The following is a 19,863-nucleotide window of genomic DNA, read 5'->3' as shown; positions in this document are numbered from 1 at the left end:
GCCCAGGGGGTGAAGGTCTGTATCCCCAACTCCTGTTAAACCAGAACAGCCCTATCCATGCCTATGTTAGAGGTTTTGGGTTCCTGAAATAGTTTACTTGTGGGGAAATGCTCTGCTGTTTGAAAATTATTATTCTTAGGACACAGGCTCTGGCCCTCTTTGGCTGTGTGACTTGGGCAAGTCACCTGACCTCTCTGGGCCTTAGATTCGTTCTTTGGAAAATGGTGGTGGACTAGGTCCGTACTTCCTCACCTTTCCTGTGTTGCGGGACACGTGCAAAATGTGTTCCCTTGAGGACACAGGAAAGAAGGGGCAGCTTGGGGACTCTGTCCCGCCACCAGGTCATGGTCTGTATATTTGGTTTGTAACTCAGACTTGGTTCAACCACTGAAAAGCTGAAGACCTCTCCAAGATCCTCTCCTGTGATCATGTCATATGGGGTGGCTGACACAAGAAGTGGGGGACAGGACGCGAACTGCAGGTTTATTGGTTCCCAGCTCCGGGCAGCAGCACTGGCCAGGTCACAGGGCTGGGATTAGGGGCGGAGCCAAAGCCACCGACGCTTCCTGATCTTACCTGGTTCTAGAAACGCTTTAGGGAGAGGTGTCCCTGCCCCGTAGCCCCATGCACCAGGGTCATGCCGGGGTGGCTGGGCATGTCCCGATTGCAATTTAAAAACATCCTGAAAAAATAGCTTTTGTGAAAATTCCACTCTGGGGCCAGCGGGGGTACGAGCGGTCATGTGCCAGCCTGGGGCTCACTCCCGGGGGTCTCTGGGTGGGCGTGTCTGCGGGGGCCTCAGGCCAGCACGTAGACCTCCAGCAGGCTGGAGACGGCGTGCATGCGGTAGAAGATGCCGAAAGGCAGGCAGATGTTGACGATGGCGGCCCAGAGGGAGTAGCCGTAGAAGTCCACCTCCACCTTGTTGCTGAAGTGAGGGCGGGCCCCGAAGGCGGGCATGACCCACAGCTGTGGGGGAGACGGTGTGTCAGGACCCGACCCGACTGGCCACATCCGTGGGGTTCGCCGGGGGCCCCAGCCCTGCAGTTGGGTGGACAGCAAGGGCTGGGTGTTGCTGAGTGGGGACCTCCCGCATCTTGGAAGGGACTGGTGCTCTCTAAGGAGTTCAGGAAATGTGCCGGACTCGGCTTGCCCACCCCATAGGACTCGCCCTGTGATCACAGCTCCCCCATAGGAGGCCCCACTTGTGGGATGGAGAGAGGAGAAGAGGTTTCATTAGATGATGTGAGAATTTGATACACATTTGGAAATGGCTAAATCAGGAGCTGGAGAGATGTGTGGCAAATCAGCCAGGGCCAAGGCAGGAGGGGCGGGATCCAGCCAGAAGGTTCTGGTGTGGGCTCACCCCCCTCCCCACCCCCATTCCCAATTAGCCGTGCCATTGGGCACGTCGCAGCCCTTTTCTCAGCCTGTTTCTGTCCTATAAAATGCTGCTCTCAGAGGTGATCCAGGCTCAGGTACCTGGAGCAAAAACAGCCTTTCCCAAGGCGACGCCCAGCCAGTGGGCGGGGCCAGCAGAAGGTGGGGGCGGGGCCAGGGCTGGGGCCGGCTCAGGATAGATTCCCCTGGTAGGTGGGAGCGTGCCGCCCTCTTTTTCTATAGACTACCTGCAGGAGGGCAATATGTACAGTGGGGACTTCACTAAGAACGCACCCCAGTTAGGATGGATGGTTGGTGTTTTTCATGGGGTGGAGTCTCTCTGGAGATGTTTTACGTTGACAAACCCACATCAAGGCTGTTTCTATATTACGGGTATTGTTTTCTATGGAAGGTGATAGAGCTGGAAGGACCATATTCACAGCGAGTGAAATTTCTCTAGGTGTGTCTCTCTCTGGGAAGTACTCACATGGGCGCGTGTTTCTGTGTCAGAGGTTTCCCCTGGGATTAGGTCTGTGCGGTGGGGTGGTAGCTACATTAGGGGTGCCCCTCTAGTGGGGTGCACCCTTGTGAGGAGAGTTTCCATGCACGGCGCATATTTGTGTTGGGTGAAGTCTGCTGGGGTCCAGAGGAGTCTCTCTTAGTCAGGGGCTTTGCTGAGTCACTGGGGAGGGGGTGCTGTTGTGGGCGCCCCCCTTCCGGGCCAGCCCGCCGCTGCTAATCGACCGCTCGCACTTACACTGCCCTCCGCTGCTTCCTGCTGCTGCCCCAGTTATTCTAAGCAGCAGGCTGGTCATGAGCTCCCAGGAGCAGTCACACCTCCCCCCTGAGGGTGAGGGCCCCCACTCCCCACATCAGTTCTCACAGCTCCCTCTCCCCTTGGCCCTGCCCCCTCTCCCCTCCTTCCCCAGCATTCCCTGGGACCCTTCCGGCTCCTGTGGTGGCTGCCTGGCTGCCGGAATGCCAGGACTCCATCCTCTGGGTGCTGAGATGCTGTTTGCCCGGCTGCACCTGACCCTCTCGGAAGCCACTCCTTCCCTAGACCTACTCCTTCCCTAGACAGACATAGATTCTCGAGTAGGCTGGGGCCAAGACAGAGAGGCCAAGTGACTAACCCTGAAAGAACCTCTTTCCTGCTCCCCCCCAGCCTCCACGCCCCCCGCCCCCCCCCCAGGTACTCACGATGATGTTGCAGAGCAGAAGAAACAGAGAAATGTCCTTCAGGCATCGGCGTCTCCAGTGGGCCCGGGGGGCCAGGAAGATGGCCGTGGCTTCCTGAGGGCCCACCAGGCCGGGGCTCACCGACCTGGGGGTGGGTGGGCAGGTTGGCAAAGCGTGGAGGGCGTCCGGGTTGGCGAAGGTAAGGCAGGGTTCCTTGGGAGGGGCGTCCTGGGGCTCAGCCCCCGGCGGGCCCCGGTGGAGGCTCTCAATGATAAACACATTCTGGAAGGTGTGCTGGGCGATCATGAGCAGCGCGTGGGCAAGGTTGAGCGCCCCCAGCGTGTCCCTGGGCATGCCCACCACCACGGCGACGATAGAGTAATAGGAGATGGCGTACTGGCCCAGGGCGGCGCCCATCAGAAGGGCCACATCCAGGGTGCGTGTGGGGTTCTTATGGTGGTCCATGGCCCGGTGGTCAAAACGGTAGATGACCAAGCCGCTCAGGCTGACCAAGGTCATGAGCCCCAGGCAGGCGATGTTGAAGCTGTAGTAGATGACCAGGGCCTGCTGGGTGTGGTCCCCGTCCCCACTCACTTGGACCTCATAGATGATGAAGACGGCCAGCCCCACCAGGAAGAGCATCAGGCCCAGGACGGGGCCCACAAAGAATGTCTCCCGGAAGAGGCTGCCCCGGGATGGGGTGTGGCCGTGGCCGTGGCCGTGGGTGGAGGAGGCCAGCAGCCTGCCCACGTTCTTCCACATGACGTAGAGCATGGTGGAAGCGAAGAGGCTGTACTCGATGTTGAAGGGGTACAGGTAGAAGTAGCCCCGCTCGAAGATCTGGCAGACGGTCGTGGCGCAGGCGCAGTCGCCTCCGGCCTGGCTGCCCACTCGCTCTGCTGTGGGGAGACAGGCACAGAGCTGTACCGTCCACCCCTCTTTCTGGAGGGGCCCCATCTGAAGAGCCTCACCCCTAGACTGTGACCTCTCTCTCTGCCACATTCACTACCGTACCCCAAACACCCACGCTGGGCTTGGCATGTTCATTCATCCCACACATGTTTATTGAGCACCTACTGTGTGCCTGAGACTGCGGGACACATCGGCAAACAATAGCCAGCGCTCAATTTAAAAAAACAAAACACTGAGCTGCAAAGCTGCTCACTTCACCCCATTCCTTCAGGAAAACACTGTCCATCTGTCCCCCCCAGGAATGACCCCTGGCTGCCTGACGTCGGCGAGGTTCTGGTCTTGTAGAAGGTGGTTCTCTTGGAAACCCCTAAAGTTCCAGCTTCCTCTGAGCTCTCCCCAGCATCTGATGCGGCCCAGAAAGCCAGCTGCTGGGCCTAGGTCTGGGCCCTGACCCCCGGTCACCTGGCCTGGACCACACTGACAGGGACCTTGTCCTGCACCCAGCCCCTGCTGTGTAGGGTGCCTTGGGCCTTGGCAAACATCTCTTTCGATCCCAGGCACTGTGCCAGCTGGTTTTGCAGATGGAGAAGCTGAGGCTCATGGAGGCAAAGTGACTTGTGATGGCAGAGCTGACGCACATGACCTGACTCTGAGCCCGGTCTGGGCTGGTAGCTCGCCGGCGTGCCTTTCTGTGCCCCCGCAGCCCCAGCACATTCCGTTAGCTGCCTCCCCAGGTTGGTTTTTGCCACCCTCAGGAATCCCTGTGTGTAAAAGGTGGCCCTTTGTCAGTCTTGCTGGGCTGGGAGGTCTCGCGGGGGGGGGGGGCGGGCGGGGCTGGGCCCACACTTCCCCTTCTTGGACTCTCCCACACTGGGGGTGTGCCTGTGTCTCTAGGCGAAGTCCAGATGGACTTAGTCATCTAGTCTGGTCCTGACTAGTGGGGTTAAAAGCAAAGATGGATCTGAACACTAGTTGCCCGATTTCAAGCTCTGTGACCTTGGGCGAGCTGTACAACCTCGCTGTGCCTTAGTTTCTTCGCCTGGAAAAAATGGGAATATTGATGCTACCCATCTCACAGGGAGGCTGTGAGGGTTAAGTACCATGAGGTTTCACACACTTGGCACCTGGCATGCAGAGCTCAGTGGACGGCCACCATTGCCATCGTGACTATTTCTAGCTTCTCCTTGCCGGGCTCTCCATCTGATCCCTGCTTCTGCCATCAAGACACTGCTCCCTTCCCCTCCCTCCAGTCCCATCGCCCTTGAAAGGGCAACTTTCTTCTGGGAGCCCAAGCCCCTTCTTTAGTGGAATGGGGACCCGGACAGTGGGACCAAGGCTGTGTGCTCCAGCGTGAGAAGGGCCCTCCCGTGTCACCTACGCCCACAGGTCAGCGTCAGAGCCAGAGCCTGGAGCAGGAGGTAGCTCTCCTGGGAGGGCGCAGAGATCCACTCTGCAAGCCAACAAAGCCCCCAGCCCGAGGCCCAGGGTCACAGGGCCAGGGGGCATCTGGCGTGGCACTCACGGTCGGCAGCCAGGCGGGCGTGGCTGGTGTTGTTGTGGGAGTAGGCCTGGTGCACAGATTCATCCACCACGGCCGCCATCCAGTTGGCCAGGTTGGTGGTGAGTGTGAACATGAGGCCACACCTGTTTGGGGAGGGAGAGCGAAGAGGCCAGTGAGACCCTTTGGCTCATCTTGGGAGCTCCAGTGGGAGGTGGTGGTGAGACACAAGGAAGCAGTCAGGCCCCTGTGTGAACAGGAAGCGGAGTTTGGAAGAAACGGCCTGGCGGGGATGCAGGGATGCTGGGGGGTCGGGGGGGGGGGGGGCGGTGTACCCAGGAGCTCAGGCCACCCTGCTCCCTCTCCTGGGAAAAAGAACATTTAGTGCATTGCACAGCCCATCCCACCAAAGCCATGCAGGTGCGCATCCACGTGCGCGCACACACACACACACACACACACACACACACCACAGCACGGGGTGATGGAAATGGAAATCAGGCTGCCTAAGGGACAGAAAGAGGCCCCAGGCCCAGGCTGGCAGCCCTCATCTCTCACACAAGGTGAGCACTGGCATGCCGCAGGGCCGTGAGCAGTGGGCAGGCACTCACCGGGTCAGATCCAGGTGGACGTGAACACAGTCCTTAGCAGAGACCCAGAGGAAGTAAGTCTGCGTGGAGAGAGAGTGGCGAGGTCAATTACTCTGCAGAGCAAATACAGCTGAACTCAAGTGCCCACGGCCACGCCCAGCAAGCTCTCTCTACCTCTAAAGCCCTCACACTAAGTTATCGAGTTTATTTTAACTCCACAAAATGAGGCCAGGAACAATTCACATTAAACAGTGCTCTGTTCTTTAATAATTTGTAAAACGTCACCTATAAGACTTTCTGGTCCTCATGTCTGTTTTTTGCAGGGTCGAGGCCTGGCAGAGTTTGAGTGTCTGGTTGTTTATTCCTGGGAGCAAGGCCAGCCTCAGGCAAGGTCTTGTCCAAGGTAGGAAGACCCTCTGGTGACTTCTCACTCGCTTTGGCAACACCCCCTGCCCCATCTTCATCCTGGGTTGCCCTGCAAGGCCTCGCCCTCCTCTGGCTGCCAGCCAGTCCTTCTGTGTGGGGTCTCTGTGTTTTCCTTTCTCCTGAGTATTCTTCAAACCCACAACATGTAGAAGACTAAAATGATATGAATTCCAGTCAGAAATGTATTGAATTGTGGACAACGGGCCCTGGGGATGATGGTTCAGGGGAGGAACCATACACGTGGTCATTCTGGTCTTACAGGGCTGGGCCGGTCTGGTCCCAGGGAGGGCCAGTCCTGCCTCAGCTTGGTTTCAAAGTGTTATATGTGCAATAAAGAAAATATATATATTTGAACATCTAGGGAAAACCCCAGGTACAGCCTATCTTATTTCCTGAACAAATACACAATACTGTATAGGGGCCAAGGCTGAGGGCAAACTGGCCATGCCCAGGGTGGGACCCTGGGCTGAGACTGATGCCCTCCACGGGCACCCAGGGAGGGCAGGCCAGGCTCTAGGAGACAGGATGGCTGACAGGACTCACACCTCTCAGGTGCGAACTGGTGGTACTGCTCAGGCTGAAGTGAAACCACAGGGCCCCCGAGTGGCCCTCCCATTTGGCGATGACTTCATTATCCGGTGCTTCCAAGTGCCTCATGACCTCTACAGTCCTATCCCCGCATTACCTGACTGTTGAGGGTAGAATAAGGGTGGAGCTCAGCCCTCCTGACCCCATTCCGGGTGCTGGTTCCTGTCCACCACATTCAAGGACCCTCCTCCTACCCATCCACCCACCCACCTGGATGACGACAAACACAGCCTGGGTGAGAGGGTGCAGAATCTTGATGGCCGACTGGCACTCGTAGAAACTGGAGTAGTAGCCTGTCTTGAAGACATCCATGACCAGGGTGCAGATCCCAAACAGCACCAGCCCACCTGGGAATGGGGGGGCGGGGGGTCAGACAGGTGGGAGAGGAGGCTTATGGGTCTGAGGAGAGGTGACTAGATGAATGGCTGGCTGGATGGTTGGGTGGATGGATGAATAGGTGTAGAGGTGAATGGATGGGCTGAAAGATGAGTGGGTGGATGGAAGGATGGCCTATTGAGCTCCCATCTCTCTGGGGCTAAATAGACAGGGAGAAGGGCCCTCAATGGGCTCTTCTGGCTGCAGCTGTCACCTCTTCTCTGCTCTCCATCAGAGGGTCTCCCAGGACCACCCTTTTTTGATCTTTGACAGGGCAAAGAGGTCCCCCTTCACCTCCCCTCCGGCACCCTCTCCCTTCTTCTCCCTCACCTGCTGCCCACCCTCCCTCAGCCACATCTAGTCTTGCCAGGGGAACGTCTAACCCTTCTCCCTCCACGCACTCACTCCCCAAATCCTCGGAGAGCCCCAGCTTCCAGCTCCCTGCCTGGCCCACCCCACCTCCGCCTTCGCTGTCCCCGGCACCTCGGAGCCAGATGGGGCCCGCGTGCGCGTCCCGATAGGGCACGGCGTCGGCGCAGCGCGCGGTGCGGAGCAGGTAGAAGCCGATCCAGAGCGCGGCCAGCAGCATCATGGTGGTGAGCAGCGCGAACACGTCGGTGTCGTACACGGCCACCTTGTTGAAGGCGCCGCTGCTGACGAGCGTGCAGGCGAGGAGCAGCACGTTCACGGCCAGCAGCACCGACAGCAGGCGGCCGCCCTTCTTCCACACCTCGCGGGGGCCCGTCCGCGGCGCCCGCGGGCTTTCCCTGGGGCCGGCGGCCAGCTCCTCGGACATGGCCGGGGCGACTGCAGGAGGTTGGCGGGGTCACTGCGGGGAGGAGCGAACAGGACCCCAGGTTCGTTCCCCCAGCGGCTCCCTGGATTTGGGGGCCGGGGAATTCCTGACTCAGAAGGGGCTGCCGGCAGGGGGGGGGGGTAGAGGGGAATGGGGAAGAGCGAAGCGGAGACTGCGGCTCTCGAGCGGCGGCAGCCCCGTTGGACCCCGTCCCAGGTCCCCACTTCCCCAGTTCGTGCGCCCCTGGCCGGGCACCCACCTGGCTGCGCCCGGAGCCCGCGCTGAGCTGGGGGTCAGAGGGCGGCGAGCGGCGCCTCTCTCCCACGCCGGGCTGGACGCGCGCTTTATAGCGGGGAAGGCAGCGTGATTTACAGCGGACGGAGCTCAGCTCCATAAACCTCTCAGTCCCACGCACATGATCCATCTTCCCTCCGAGCTGAATGTAGGGAAGAGCGCGGGAGCCAGATAAGGAGATTTATGTTTACCCGTTAAGAGGCGCCCCACCCCACCCCCACCCCGGCCGCCCCGTCACCTCTGAGGGCCAGGCTCGGCACCCAGAGGGCACCCCGGCCCTTCACGCCCTGGCGCCCCGGAACCCTGAGAACTGTTCAGTGGATGCCCCAAGGACCTGGGGGCACCGCAACGCCCTCGGCGCGCCCTGTACCTTTTTGTGCGCCTCTGTTGCTGCCCCAACTCTGGCCCCTCGTGCCCCTTTCCCCGGCTCCCTCTCAGCGATCCAAGTCCCCTCTCCCTCCTGCCCCTGCCCCCCAGCCCCTGCCCCCCTGCCCCTGCCCCCCTGCTCCTGCTCGGCTGGCTGCGCCCACGTCTAGCTTGGATACAAGTCCTCCCGCGGCGCGCGGAGTCCGCGCGGGTCTCCAGCGCCCCCTGCTGGAGAGTCTGCTGACCCCGCGGGAGCGGACGGCTGACGGGACCGCGGGTTCTACCCGCTGCGGGTCCCGCGGTTGGCACTAACAGCCCTCTCCCGCCCGCTGCCCCAGGGGGCGGGACTGCCGCGGACACCCTGCCCGGCCCTCGGCCCGGTCCTGGGATGCGCGGAGACACCGGGGGCCGCGCGCCCGGGCCCTAGTGAGGCCAGACCCGGGACTGCCCCTGGACAGGTCCTCCCTGCGCAGGGAGCGGGGGTAGACATTTTGGGGGAGAGGGCAGGGCCTCGCCCGGTCACCCCAGGGCTCTCGGGCCCAGGGTGTTTAGGACCCAGGGGCAGCCCGGGGCGGCTCCCTGGGCCGCGGGAGATCCTCCCCCTCGGCCGGTGCGCGGCTCAGATGTCGGAGCAGCGGCGGCTCTGCGCTCCGCACCCACCGTCTGCGGCAGCGGGGCTGGCGGCCCCGGCCCCTGCCCGGCCCCCTCCCCCCCACCCCATGCCTCGGTCCTAACCCCGAAAACCTCCCCCGCGGGGGGCCTTTTCCCGAGCCGCTGGCCCGCCCCGTCCAAGTCGGGAGCCATGAACGACCAGTACCACCGGGCGGCCCGGGACGGCTACCTGGAGCTCCTCAAGGAGGCCACCCGGAAGGAGCTGAACGCCCCCGACGAGGATGGCATGACCCCCACGCTCTGGGCTGCTTACCACGGCAACCTGGAGTCGCTGCGCCTCATCGTGAGCCGGGGGTGAGTGCCCAGCCCAGCCCCGCCGGGGAGGGGGCAGAGCGTCCGCGCTCCCAGCCCCCAGCCCCTCCGGGCCCCAGGCCCCTCTCCTCTGAGCCACCCCCTTCCCTAGGGACGGACCCTGGGGTGGGACCTTGAGGCCTGGCAGTCGTGGGAGGGAGGGGGACACCGGCCGAGGCCTGTGACACTTGTGACCTGGATATGGGGCTAGGAGAGGAGGGCTAGGATTTGGGGGTTCATGCTTGTGGGAGGGGCTGCAGGGGGAGGGGGAGGTGGGAGAGGTCTCCTGCGTGGGCGGCACCTTGCAGCAAGTGTGAGAGGCACAGTGAGAGGGGAGAGAAGGTGCTCACGCCTCAGAGGGGACAGAGGGGGGCTAGAAAAGAAGGGGGGCCCGCTGCCCACCCAGCCTGGATCTGAGGGCTCGCCCAGCAGTGTCCCCCCTGCCCCCCAGGCTGGGCTCACACTCTCTCTCTTGGCTCCCTGCCGGGATTTATGGGCATTGCCCACAGCACCAAATGTCACTGGGTTCAGCCAGCCCGCAACTCCCGCTGCACCCCTCCCCCACGGAAGGCTCCCCTCCCTCCGTTTGGAATTGTCTAGGCCTCGGGAGGGGGAGCAGAGAGCCCAGGCGTCAGGGCCAGGGAAGGGTTTGGGGGTAGCCGTTGAGGAATGCAGGGTTCAGGGACTGAAGGGGGCTCCTGGGGCTGAAGGGCTTTGTGGACAACTCCCCGCCCCCAGCGGATTTAGAAGAGAAGTCAGGCTGACGCGGACAGACACCAGGGCAGCCTGGACAGAGAGGAGGAGGAGGAGATGCCCTAGGAGGGTCCTGGACACGCGGTGGAGGCCAGGGGCCGGCCTGTGGCCTGAATAGGTGGTGGGTGGGGGAACCCCCTGGCCTCCCTGGGTGGCTGTTCCTGGGGGGGGGGCAGCCCTTACGATCAGGCAGCTGAACCACGTTCCAAAAGGCTGACTGGCCCCTCTCCACCCCAAGAGGACACACGTGATCCTGCCCTCCTGCCCCTCCCTCAGGGGAACTCACCCCCCCCCCCCCCCCCGCCCAACTCCCACAAAGGGCAAGGGTGGGGTCTAGGTGTGGACACCAGATGCCGAGCAGCCCTTCCCCACATGGTCCTGCGGGACTTGGCAACTTGGAAGGGGGGTGAGGAGGGGGTTGCTCAGGGAGCGGTAGTGACAAAGGGGTGATTCTTTCTCCAGCCCTGAGGGGTGGCCTTGTGGCCTCATTAGCCTGAGGCAGAGGCACTGAGCTGGGTCCTGCGGGAGGGGAGAGCTTGGAGGAGCCAGCGGGAGGCTGCCCTGCGGGGGGGGGGGGGGCCCTGCTGGTGTAGAGGGTGCTGCAGGGGCTGGGTGGGTCCCCTGGGCAGGCCCGCCTCGCAGGGCTCCTAGAGATGGGGCAGCGGGGCGGAGAGGGCGCTGGGCCCCGGTTGCAGACTTCCCTCCTCCTCCCTCGAGTCCTGGCTGCCCCCACGCTCCCCTTCTGGCCCAGGCCAAGACCCGACACCTGCTCTCACACTCGGGCTTGCCAGGCCTGGCCCTGCTCCCTGCAGACATGGCTGTGCCCACGCCACGCAGGCACACGCCCTCACGCACCCGCACTCACCCAGGGCTCGGGCCCAGCACACACCACCCCTCACCCTCCTACGATCACCCCCGCACACGCAGCCACGCTCACCACCACGCCTGCCTAGAGACCCAGACTCGCCCTGGCCCACCACCTCTCTGGGCCAGCTCCCCACTGGGCCCCATGAATAATTCACCCCTTTCTCTCTGGGCATCAATTATTCATCCCCTGAGATTCCCAGCCCTCAGTTCTCTTGGGGAAAGCCCCGCCCTGGCCCCGCCTTCTCTGTCGCCCCACCCCCTGCGTACCCGGGGCCCCGGTCTACATCCGACTAGCGGCCCAGGGCTGCGCGTCTCATGGAATCAGGAGAGATCTCAGGCTGGGCTGGTGTGACCGTGGGGGAGGCTGGGAGCTCCCCTCACCCGCAGCCACTGCCGACGGCCCGCCTGAGCTGCGGTGGCTCATCCCCCCTCCCCACGTGTTCTCCCTGCAGGGGCGACCCGGACAAGTGTGACATCTGGGGCAACACGCCCCTGCACCTGGCCGCTTCCAATGGCCACCTGCACTGCCTCTCCTTCCTGGTGTCCTTCGGGGCCAACATCTGGTGCCTGGACAACGACTACCACACCCCGCTGGACATGGCCGCCATGAAGGGCCACATGGAGTGCGTGCGCTACCTGGACTCCATCGCGGCCAAGCAGAGCAGCCTCAACCCCAAGCTGGTGGGCAAGCTGAAGGACAAGGCCTTCCGCGAGGCGGAGCGGCGCATCCGCGAGTGCGCCAAGATGCAGCGAAAGCACCACGAGCGCATGGAGCGGCGCTACCGGCGCGAGCTGGCCGAGCGCTCCGACACGCTCAGCTTCTCCAGCCTCACGTCCAGCACCCTGAGCCGCCGGCTGCAGCACCTGGCGCTGGGCAGCCACCTGCCCTACTCGCAGGCCACCCTGCATGGCACCAACAGGGGCAAGACCAAGATCCAGCGGAAGCTGGAGCGGCGCAAGCACGGCGGCGAGGGCACCTTCAAGGTCTCCGAGGACGGCCGCAAGAGCGTGCGCTCGCTCTCGGGCCTGCAGCTGGGCAGCGACGTGATGTTCGTGCGCCAGGGCAACTACGCCAACCCCAAGGAGTGGGGGCGCTCCCCGCTCCGGGACATGTTCCTCTCGGACGAGGACAGCGTCTCCCGTGCCACGCTGGCGGCCGAGCCCGCCCACTCGGAGGTCAGCACCGACTCCGGCCACGACTCCTTGTTTACCCGCCCGGGCCTGGGCACCATGGTGTTCCGCAGGAACTACCTGAGCAGCGGGCTGCAGGGGCTGGGCCGGGAGGACGCGGCGCTGGACGGCGCGGGCACGCCGCGGGGCCGGCTGCAGAGCTCCCCCAGCCTGGACGACGACAGCCTGGGCAGTGCCAACAGCCTGCAGGAGCGCAGCTGCGGGGAGGAGCTGCCCTGGGACGAGCTGGACTTGGGCCTCGATGAGGACCTGGAGCCCGAGACGACCCCGCTGGAGACCTTCCTGGCCTCCCTGCACATGGAGGACTTCGCCTCCCTCCTGCGGCAGGAGAAGATCGACCTGGAAGCCCTGATGCTGTGCTCAGACCTCGACCTCCGCAGCATCAGCGTCCCCCTGGGGTCCCGCAAGAAGATCCTGGGGGCCGTGCGGAGGCGGAGGCAGGCGCTGGAGCGCCCGCCGGCCCTGGAGGACACGGAGCTGTGAGTGCCTGCCCCCCCCCCCCATGGGCGGGGAGACAGGGGTTGGAGGGGGAGGGGATCTGCTTTCCCCGGAAGTGAGGGGTAGTCTGGATCCATCACATGAGGCCCCACTTATTTTATTTACCACCCGCCCCCCCACTTCAGAAAAAGGGGCTGCCAATTGGTGAAGACTTTCACCCAGGCTTTCTTATCACAGCGAATGTAAAGTGCACCTCTGTTGTGGGCTTATCAGAATTTGGGGAAGTGGGTGTCTTAGTCCGGACGAGACCTGGTGGTCAGTCATCGCAGCGGGATGTTTGGAGCCCTCCCAAGTCCCTGCACTTGTTCTTTCATTTAATCCTCCCAGCTCCCCAGAGCGGGGCTAGATCACCCCCACTTTCTAGTGAGCAAGTGGGGGCTCGGAGGGTTTGGGTAGCTCACCCCGAGGGCCTGCTGCTGCTGAGGCAGAGCTGGGCTGGCTCGCTGTCTATGTGACTCTAAAGCCTGGGGACTAGGTGACTCCCAGGAAGAGCAGCGTTGTCACCTGCGTTCGGGAAGCCACGGGTAGCTCAAAGCTGCTGCCACACTGGCCGAGCCGTGGCCCATCCCTGCCCCGACCCCTCCCTCATGTCAAACCACAAGCCCTTTTCGTATCTCTGGCCTTTACCCTACATGTGTGGGCAGGGGTGGATGTGGGGAGGCAGTGTGGTTTAGAGTTTGGGGTGTGGGGTGGGCACCCCTAGGCAAGTGTCCCCATTCCTGACCATCAGCCTGCCCAACAGTAAGTTGTCCAGATGGCTAGTCTTGGTTGAACCCCTCTCAGAGGCTCTTCTCTGAGGTCTGTTTCTGTCTCTTTCCCTACAGATAACAGGGGCCTTCTCTCCCAGACCAAAGTGAATTGCAAGTTGCCACAACCCACGGTGGGGCCAGGAAGTCTCCACAGTTGCCAGCCCTGCAGCCCCGGGCCCTCCCCAGGGGCAGGGACTCGGAAGAGGGTATGGCCTGGAGGCGCCCAGAAGGGTCCTGGAGCCCTTGAGCCACCCCCATTGGAGTGGCCCTAAAGGACGTGTGAATTTGCAGGAGGCCCGGGGACTAGACTAGTGCCCATGAGAGCGGGTGGCAGTGGGTGTGTGAGGGGTGGGCGCAGCCTGTCCCAGGGGCCGCTCTCCCTCCCATCCCTCCTCCGGGGATCCCGTTGCTCAGGCTGGACACTTGCTCATGTCCTGCATTTCTGGGAAGAGAAGAGTTGGGGCTGCCTCGCCTCACACTCCAGAGAGGAGGTCCTGGCTCAACTCTTCAGCCAAATGCCCTGACCTCAGTCCCCACCCCTACCCCTAGCACAGCCAGCCCCCTCTCTTTCTCCCACTGGCCATGCTGGGGAGTTGGAGTGCCAGGCTGGAGTGCGTGTGTGTGTGTGTGTGTGTGTGTGTGTGTGTGTGTGTGTGTATGGGGCGGGGGTGACTGGTGTCCTTCCCAGCTCACCCTGGGGAGGAGCCCAGCCTGACTCTGCCCTCCCTACCCTGTCCTCCTCCACCTCCCCTCTCCTTGGCTGTGTAGCCTGGCCCCCCAGGGACCCCAGAGGGTCAGGGCCACAGATGCAAGGTGCTAGAGTAACCGGCTGCAGTATTATGGCCCCGGGCCCGAGGCAGGTGGAGCTGGGCATGGCAGGGTGTCCAGTCTAGTGTGGGCAGGCCGTCATGCGGACACTGGAGCAGCCTGAGGAGGTGCATAAGCTCAGCTGCTGATTGTCTCAGGGCTCTGTGTGCTTGTGTTGGGGGTTGGTTGATGGATTTCCCTCAAGGCCTGGGAGCGGCTGGGCGGCGGCCTGTTCTGTACGAATAGCGGCTAAGCGAGAGAGCTCGTAGGAGAAAGGCCAACCCCAGAGGGTCCTCAGACAGGTGTCCTCGGAGCTCTTGGAGGTCACAGATGTGGGAGTTGCTCAGGGGCCCACCCACATGTGTGAGCCCATGCCTACCCCCATGCAATGGACCCCATCCCCGACCTTCAGCTTGGAAGCAGCTTCTGCTGGGAGCACTGCCACAGCCCTCCCTCCCCCCGCACCCCTTCCTTGGCTGGGGCAGGGAAGTGGAACCCCCAAAGAATGCCACAGGCCTCCCTTTGGGTGTCTTGGGTGTGGGCCCTGTCCGGCCATGCCCAGAGCTGGGGTGTGATGGAGGTGGTCGGGTCCCACCCGGAGGGCTGTGCTGCCTGCCACTGCCACCCTGAGCCCACCCCAGTCCTCCTCCCTGTTCTCGGCCTGAGCCTGGGGCCACCCCAAGTGCCGACTAGATTTCCTCGGAGCCCCAGGTGCTGCCCTTTCCCCTGTTCCTGGCTGTGCCCTGCCTCAGCCCCTCCTGTTCTCCTGTGCTGGGGGGGGGGCTCTGTGACTCCCACCCTGTGCACAGCGCCCCTCCTGCAGGTTCATTATAACCTGTGCAGAGTATGTTCTGCAACATCGTCATGCCTGTGTCCTGCTCTTTAATCACATGGGGGTGGGAGAGGGTTGGATGAAGTGGGCAAGGGGGTGGGGTGGGGGGGGAGAGGGCGTTTTGTGCCTTTGAGGACTTGGTCCTATTTCTCGGAGGGACTCTTGGCATGGGCGGTTGGGCACGCCTCCCCGGGCTGCTGCGGGGCCTCCCCTCACCCCCGGGCCTTCCCCTGCTCTCTGGGCCCAGAATTTGGAGCTGATGGAGAGGGAGGGCTCAGAACTGGGATGAGCCCACTGGGGCCCCCCAGCAGCTGAGTGGGGAGGCGGCCCAGGCACCAGCCTGTTCCCCGGGGCCTGCCCCTGCTCTCTCTCCTCTCACCGGGGTCTGCCTGGGCTTCTCCAGACACGGGCAGAAGCCGCATACCAGCACACTGCCACCCACCACCTGGGCCCCGCCAGCCCTGAATCAAGGCCCCCCGCCCGCCTCTGGGAGGCCTCTCAGGAAGCTCTCGGGGCAGCCCTTTTAGAACCCTCCTTTCTTCCAGCTCCCCCTCAAGCTGCAGGACAATGGGCTCTGTTTTCTCAGTCAAGTTTGGGAAAGGGCTCTGGAGTTTTGTTCCATTCCCTAAGGATGCTGGTCCACGTGCTTCTGCCAAGGGGAGTTCAAGACAACCCCCGCCCTCCAGCATCCATCAGCAAGGTCCACAGGACCGCAGGGCTGGAAGGTTGCGTAGCAACCATCTAGGGGTTCTAGGCCACCTCCCTCCACTTTACAGATGAAAAAGCTGAGGCTTACCAAGAGGAAGGTCCAGACCCAGACACAGGCCTCCTTTCCTCACCCTGGGTCTGCCAAGAGGGCCAATAAAACGCGAGATTCTGCCTCCCATGCTCAACGGGTTCATCAGCCCAGCGACCCCTACTGGCCATCCTGGTCACTGCACCTACCTCTGGAAAGACCGGCCTGTCGGGGCGAAGCAGGTCCAGGGAAGGACATGGGGACGAAGACTCTCAATGACAAGGGAGAGGATCAGAGCGTCAGCGCGGAGCCAGAGGCTAACCCGGAGCAGTGGGGGCGGCGTCTCCGGAGGTCAGTGCGGCTGAGGGTGGAAGCCTGGGGGCGAAGAGCTGGTGGCTCCAGAAGCCTGGGGGACACACAGAGTGAAGGGGAGAATTTTACACCAGACTCAGCTTGCTCCACTCGTTCCCCTAAAAGTTTAGGTCGAGTTCGGGAGATTCTTTCTAAAAGGTTAGGATAACCAATGATTCTTAGCCGTCGGGGATTGCAATCTGACGATGATATGGACACTTTCCCTGGAAGGTGCACATGGGGCGTGCATACACTCAAGTGCACTTTCATTCACAACTTCGGCCGTTCACGGAGCCCCAAGAGGCCCAGGAACCCCGGTTAAGAGCCTTAGTCAGCCTGGGGTGGACCCTATCATAAGTGGGATTACTGATGGAAGGAGATGAGGGTGGGGGAATGAATCAGAGGCAGGAAGGGCCTCTGGGTATGTGGCTCAAGTCCTTATTTTACAGCCGAGGTTAACTGAGGCCAGAGGGCAAGGGACTGGCTGAAGGTCACAGAGCAGCCAAGTGGACAAAGTAGTACCAGGTTTCCCGATGCCTTCCATGGTGCCAGCTGCCTCCTGTGCCCATGTTAGCCAGTCCTGGACAACATGACACTCGGGTTTATGGGAGGCGGCAAGACTCAGGAGGCGGCCAGATCTGGACAGCAAAACCATCTCCGCCCCTTTCTAGCTGTATGGCCTTGGATAGGTTACCCCACCTCTTGAGTCTGTTTTCTCAGCTGTAGAATAGGGATTATAATTTATTATAATAACAGTGTTAATCCCATAGGTCACTAGGGGGTGAAATGCTAATGGGGGAAAAGCACTTAACACACAACAGTTAATAATGATCATGCTTATGGGTGGCCTGAAACAGACCCATTGTTCCTGTGGTCCCGGCCCCACCCAGGTGAGCCCTAGGCAGTCCCAGGGAGCAGTCTCCTGAGACAGCCCCTCCCCCACTAAACACCCATCCTCATCTGACCAGCAGGGGGCGATGACAACCCAGCCTGACCTGGTGGACAGGAACCTGGAGATGAGGAGGGCTCATGGGCATCAGCCAGGCCTGGGCATTCCTGTGCCCATGGCAGAGAGAACTGACATGCTGGGTGGTCCCCAGACTCCCCTTTCAATGCTCCCCACACCGTCTACACAGCTTGGTCATACTTCAGAGCTGTGGGAGGAGTCCCCATGGCCCTGAACCTCAGCCTTACACACACACACACACACACACACACACACACACACACACACACGGAAACCATGCGCAAGGAGGAGCGGGAAACAGGCAGAGCGAGCACGTGCAGGCCCTTTTCTTGCTGGAAATGGAAACCACGTTTTACTATCACTATCGATACCACGGGGTATCAGATTTAAGTCATATCAATATTCAACAATAATTACAATTGCACAGGAACTGCCATTAGTGGTAACTGTATCTACCACGACACTTGCCCTTTGTGCTCCATTGGTATCCATTCTACAGAAATGATCTTTTCTGGCTGGTGTGGCTCAGTGGTTGAGCGTCAACCTATGAAGCAGGAGGTCAAGAGTCCATTCTCGGCCTGGGTTGCTGGCGCAATCCCCAGGAAGGGGCGTGCAGGAGGCAGCCCATCAATGATGCTCCTCTCTTACTGATTTTTTTCTCTATCCCTCTCCCTTCCTCACTTTCTAAAAATAAATAAAAACACATTTAAAACAACAACAAAAAGAGAAATGATCTTAATACTCTCCCCAGAGAACTGTTAAGGTAACTGGTATCGCCTTCTTCCACACCCCCTCAGGAAACTGAGGGTCAGAGAGGCCAAGTGACTTGCCTAAGGTCACACAGCCTGGAGTGGGACCTGGGTGTGTCTGAGTCAAGAGCCTCGCTCTACACACGGCTCTCGGCCTTCATACTATCTGAGAACCCCGGCTCTCACTCCCAGCGCTGGCGCCAACCCCACCAGGCCCAACACACACCCTTCAGGCTCACCCATATTCAGCGTCACTGACACACACTGGACTGTGGTGCCAACCGGACTCAGAGGGAGCAGCCAGGTGCCCCTTGAGGAACCTCACCAGCCAGGAGTCTGGGTTCCTAACATCCCCAGCCTTGGGCTTTCAAGGACCTAACTTGCTATGTACTTTGGCAAGATAGCCTGGGCCTCCATTTCCTTTCCTGTAAGGTGAGGACAGACTGGCAGCCCTCGGAGCCTCAGCAGTGCTCCCACCAGCACAAGCCTGGCCCCCTCTCCCTCACCCCCTCACTCCCTGACCTGCCTCTGGGCCGTGTCACCAACCTGGCTTGGTCCTTGCGGGATGGCTGGCAGCCTGGGAGGGAGGATAGAGGCTGCAGGCAGCTGGGGCAGGCCAGGGGTCGGGTCCTGGGAGGGGAGGCTGAGGCACCCTGTCAATGTGGGCCCGTCCTGCTGGTGCCAGGGGAGCTTGGGGTGCCAGTCCCACTCTCAGATGACCAAGATCTGAGCCAGAGGCCAGGCTGCTTCTCCCCCCGCTCCCCGGGCCCCACCCCTGTGAATAATGCTGCTTGCCTCCTGGAGCTGGGCCTCACCGGCCTTTGATGACTGGGGGGTGGGGGTGGGGGGCATGATGGGTGGAAGACAAGAAAGGGTTAAAGACCCAGCCACCCAGGCTTAGAGCATAGAAATGGTTGCATTGCTGGAAGAGGTGCCCCCCAGCCTCCCAGGTCTCCAAACTCTTAGGATCCCCCTCCAGGCCCAGGGGCAGGGCAGGGCTCCTTCCCACCCCTCCCCCAACCACAACAATAATTAACCCCAGTGAACCCCAGCAAATAAAGATCTGAATCACAAAGAGAAGGAGTCATCGCTGCCCCAGGGTGGGGAACCCCGGAGGTCCCAGGAAAGCCAAACCTAGCATCATCTGACACCCCAATCCCCACACCATTGCTGCCTCAGAAGGTCCATGGGCACCCAGTCCACCGGGGCCTGGGAGGAGGGCTCACCTGTCGGGTTTGGACCAGAGAGAAGATTAAAAATAAGATTAAAACAAAAACAAAAACCGTACATGTCTCTTCCCTGAATATTCTAGTATGTCCCAGGGGGAGGGGCTCAATGGTGAGATAGGGAGGGGGAAGGGCACCTCCCCCTTGTTTGATTTTAAAATCTCTGATGTAAACAAAAGGTCGTTGGGGTTGGGAGAGAAGTCCTGGGCTTGAGTTCTGGCTCTTTCATTCAGTACCTGTGGGGTGCGTGTTGGGCAGATTAGTTCCTCTCTCTGGGCCTCCACCGATGAAAGTGTGATGATGCCACCCTCCGCAGTTGTGGGGAAATCCCACAACCTAATACGTACGTGAAAATCGAATGTAACTTCAAGGAGCAGACGTGTGTGTGGTGAGAACTGGTCTCTTAGGTTGTAAACCCCTTAGAATACTGACCTGATAAAGAAATCCTGCCCTTTTATAAAGAATTGGAAGGACAAACTCCTAAGAATTCATGAAGGAAAACGCCAAGGAATACAGAAGGAATCTCCCTCCCTCCCCCTCCCTCTCCTGGTCTCATCACCCCTCCCAGAGGTCTCCTGCTGGAAGTGCTGCTGCCCTCACCATACCAGACCTCATTTCCCCCCGAAAAAAATATTTTTATTGTTTTCAGAGAGAAAGGGAGAAGGAGGGAGAGATAGAAACATCAATGATGAGAGAGAATCATTGACTGGCTGCCTCCTGCACGCCCCCCCCCCCCCCACTGGGGAGCGAACCTGCAACCTGGGCAGGTG

General features: G+C 61.1%; 2 protein-coding genes across 5 annotated transcripts; one reads left to right on the top strand and one right to left on the bottom strand.

Moving 5' to 3' along the window:
- Positions 1-470: 470 nt before the first annotated feature.
- Positions 471-8,189, bottom strand: OTOP2 (otopetrin 2). Of its 3 annotated transcripts, none has more exons than XM_059671143.1 (7): positions 8,004-8,189; positions 7,432-7,755; positions 6,784-6,920; positions 5,581-5,639; positions 4,994-5,115; positions 2,581-3,458; positions 471-969 (listed from the first exon to the last, which is right to left on the bottom strand). In XM_059671143.1, the coding sequence occupies exons 2-7, from the start codon at positions 7,742-7,744 to the stop codon at positions 799-801; spliced, it is 1,680 nt and encodes a 559-aa protein (XP_059527126.1). In that variant the 5' UTR covers positions 7,745-7,755; positions 8,004-8,189; the 3' UTR covers positions 471-798. The 3 variants fall into 3 exon arrangements, with proteins under 3 accessions (XP_059527126.1, XP_059527125.1, XP_059527127.1); XM_059671142.1 differs by having other exon boundaries at positions 7,432-7,777; positions 8,004-8,188; XM_059671144.1 differs by having other exon boundaries at positions 2,581-3,455; positions 7,432-7,777; positions 8,004-8,188.
- Positions 8,190-8,273: 84 nt separating this feature from the next.
- On the top strand, positions 8,274-15,097 carry USH1G (USH1 protein network component sans). Of its 2 annotated transcripts, XM_059671140.1 has the most exons (3): positions 8,276-9,370; positions 11,440-12,657; positions 13,501-15,097. In XM_059671140.1, exons 1-3 carry the CDS (start codon positions 9,207-9,209, stop codon positions 13,502-13,504), a joined length of 1,386 nt encoding a protein of 461 aa, XP_059527123.1. In that variant the 5' UTR covers positions 8,276-9,206; the 3' UTR covers positions 13,505-15,097. The 2 variants fall into 2 exon arrangements, with proteins under 2 accessions (XP_059527124.1, XP_059527123.1); XM_059671141.1 differs by lacking the exon at positions 13,501-15,097 and having other exon boundaries at positions 8,274-9,370; positions 11,440-12,661.
- Positions 15,098-19,863: the final 4,766 nt, after the last annotated feature.

The sequence above is a fragment of the Myotis daubentonii genome, chromosome 16, assembly GCF_963259705.1.
Source record: "Myotis daubentonii chromosome 16, mMyoDau2.1, whole genome shotgun sequence".
NCBI classification, from domain to species: Eukaryota; Metazoa; Chordata; class Mammalia; order Chiroptera; family Vespertilionidae; genus Myotis; species Myotis daubentonii.
This window is presented reverse-complemented; position numbering and strand designations above follow the sequence as displayed.

Coding starts and splice junctions, on each gene's coding strand:
- OTOP2 (XM_059671143.1), bottom strand. CDS start 7,744: ATGTCCGAGGAGCTGGCCGCCGGCCCCAGGGAAAGCCCGCGGGCGCCG. Junction 5,116..5,580: donor GTCCACCTGGATCTGACCCG/GTGAGTGCCTGC, acceptor CTCCCCAAACAG/GTGTGGCCTCATGTTCACAC. Junction 3,459..4,993: donor CGCCCGCCTGGCTGCCGACC/GTGAGTGCCACG, acceptor GTCTCCCCACAG/CAGAGCGAGTGGGCAGCCAG.
- USH1G (XM_059671140.1), top strand. CDS start 9,207: ATGAACGACCAGTACCACCGGGCGGCCCGGGACGGCTACCTGGAGCTC. Junction 9,371..11,439: donor CGCCTCATCGTGAGCCGGGG/GTGAGTGCCCAG, acceptor TTCTCCCTGCAG/GGGCGACCCGGACAAGTGTG.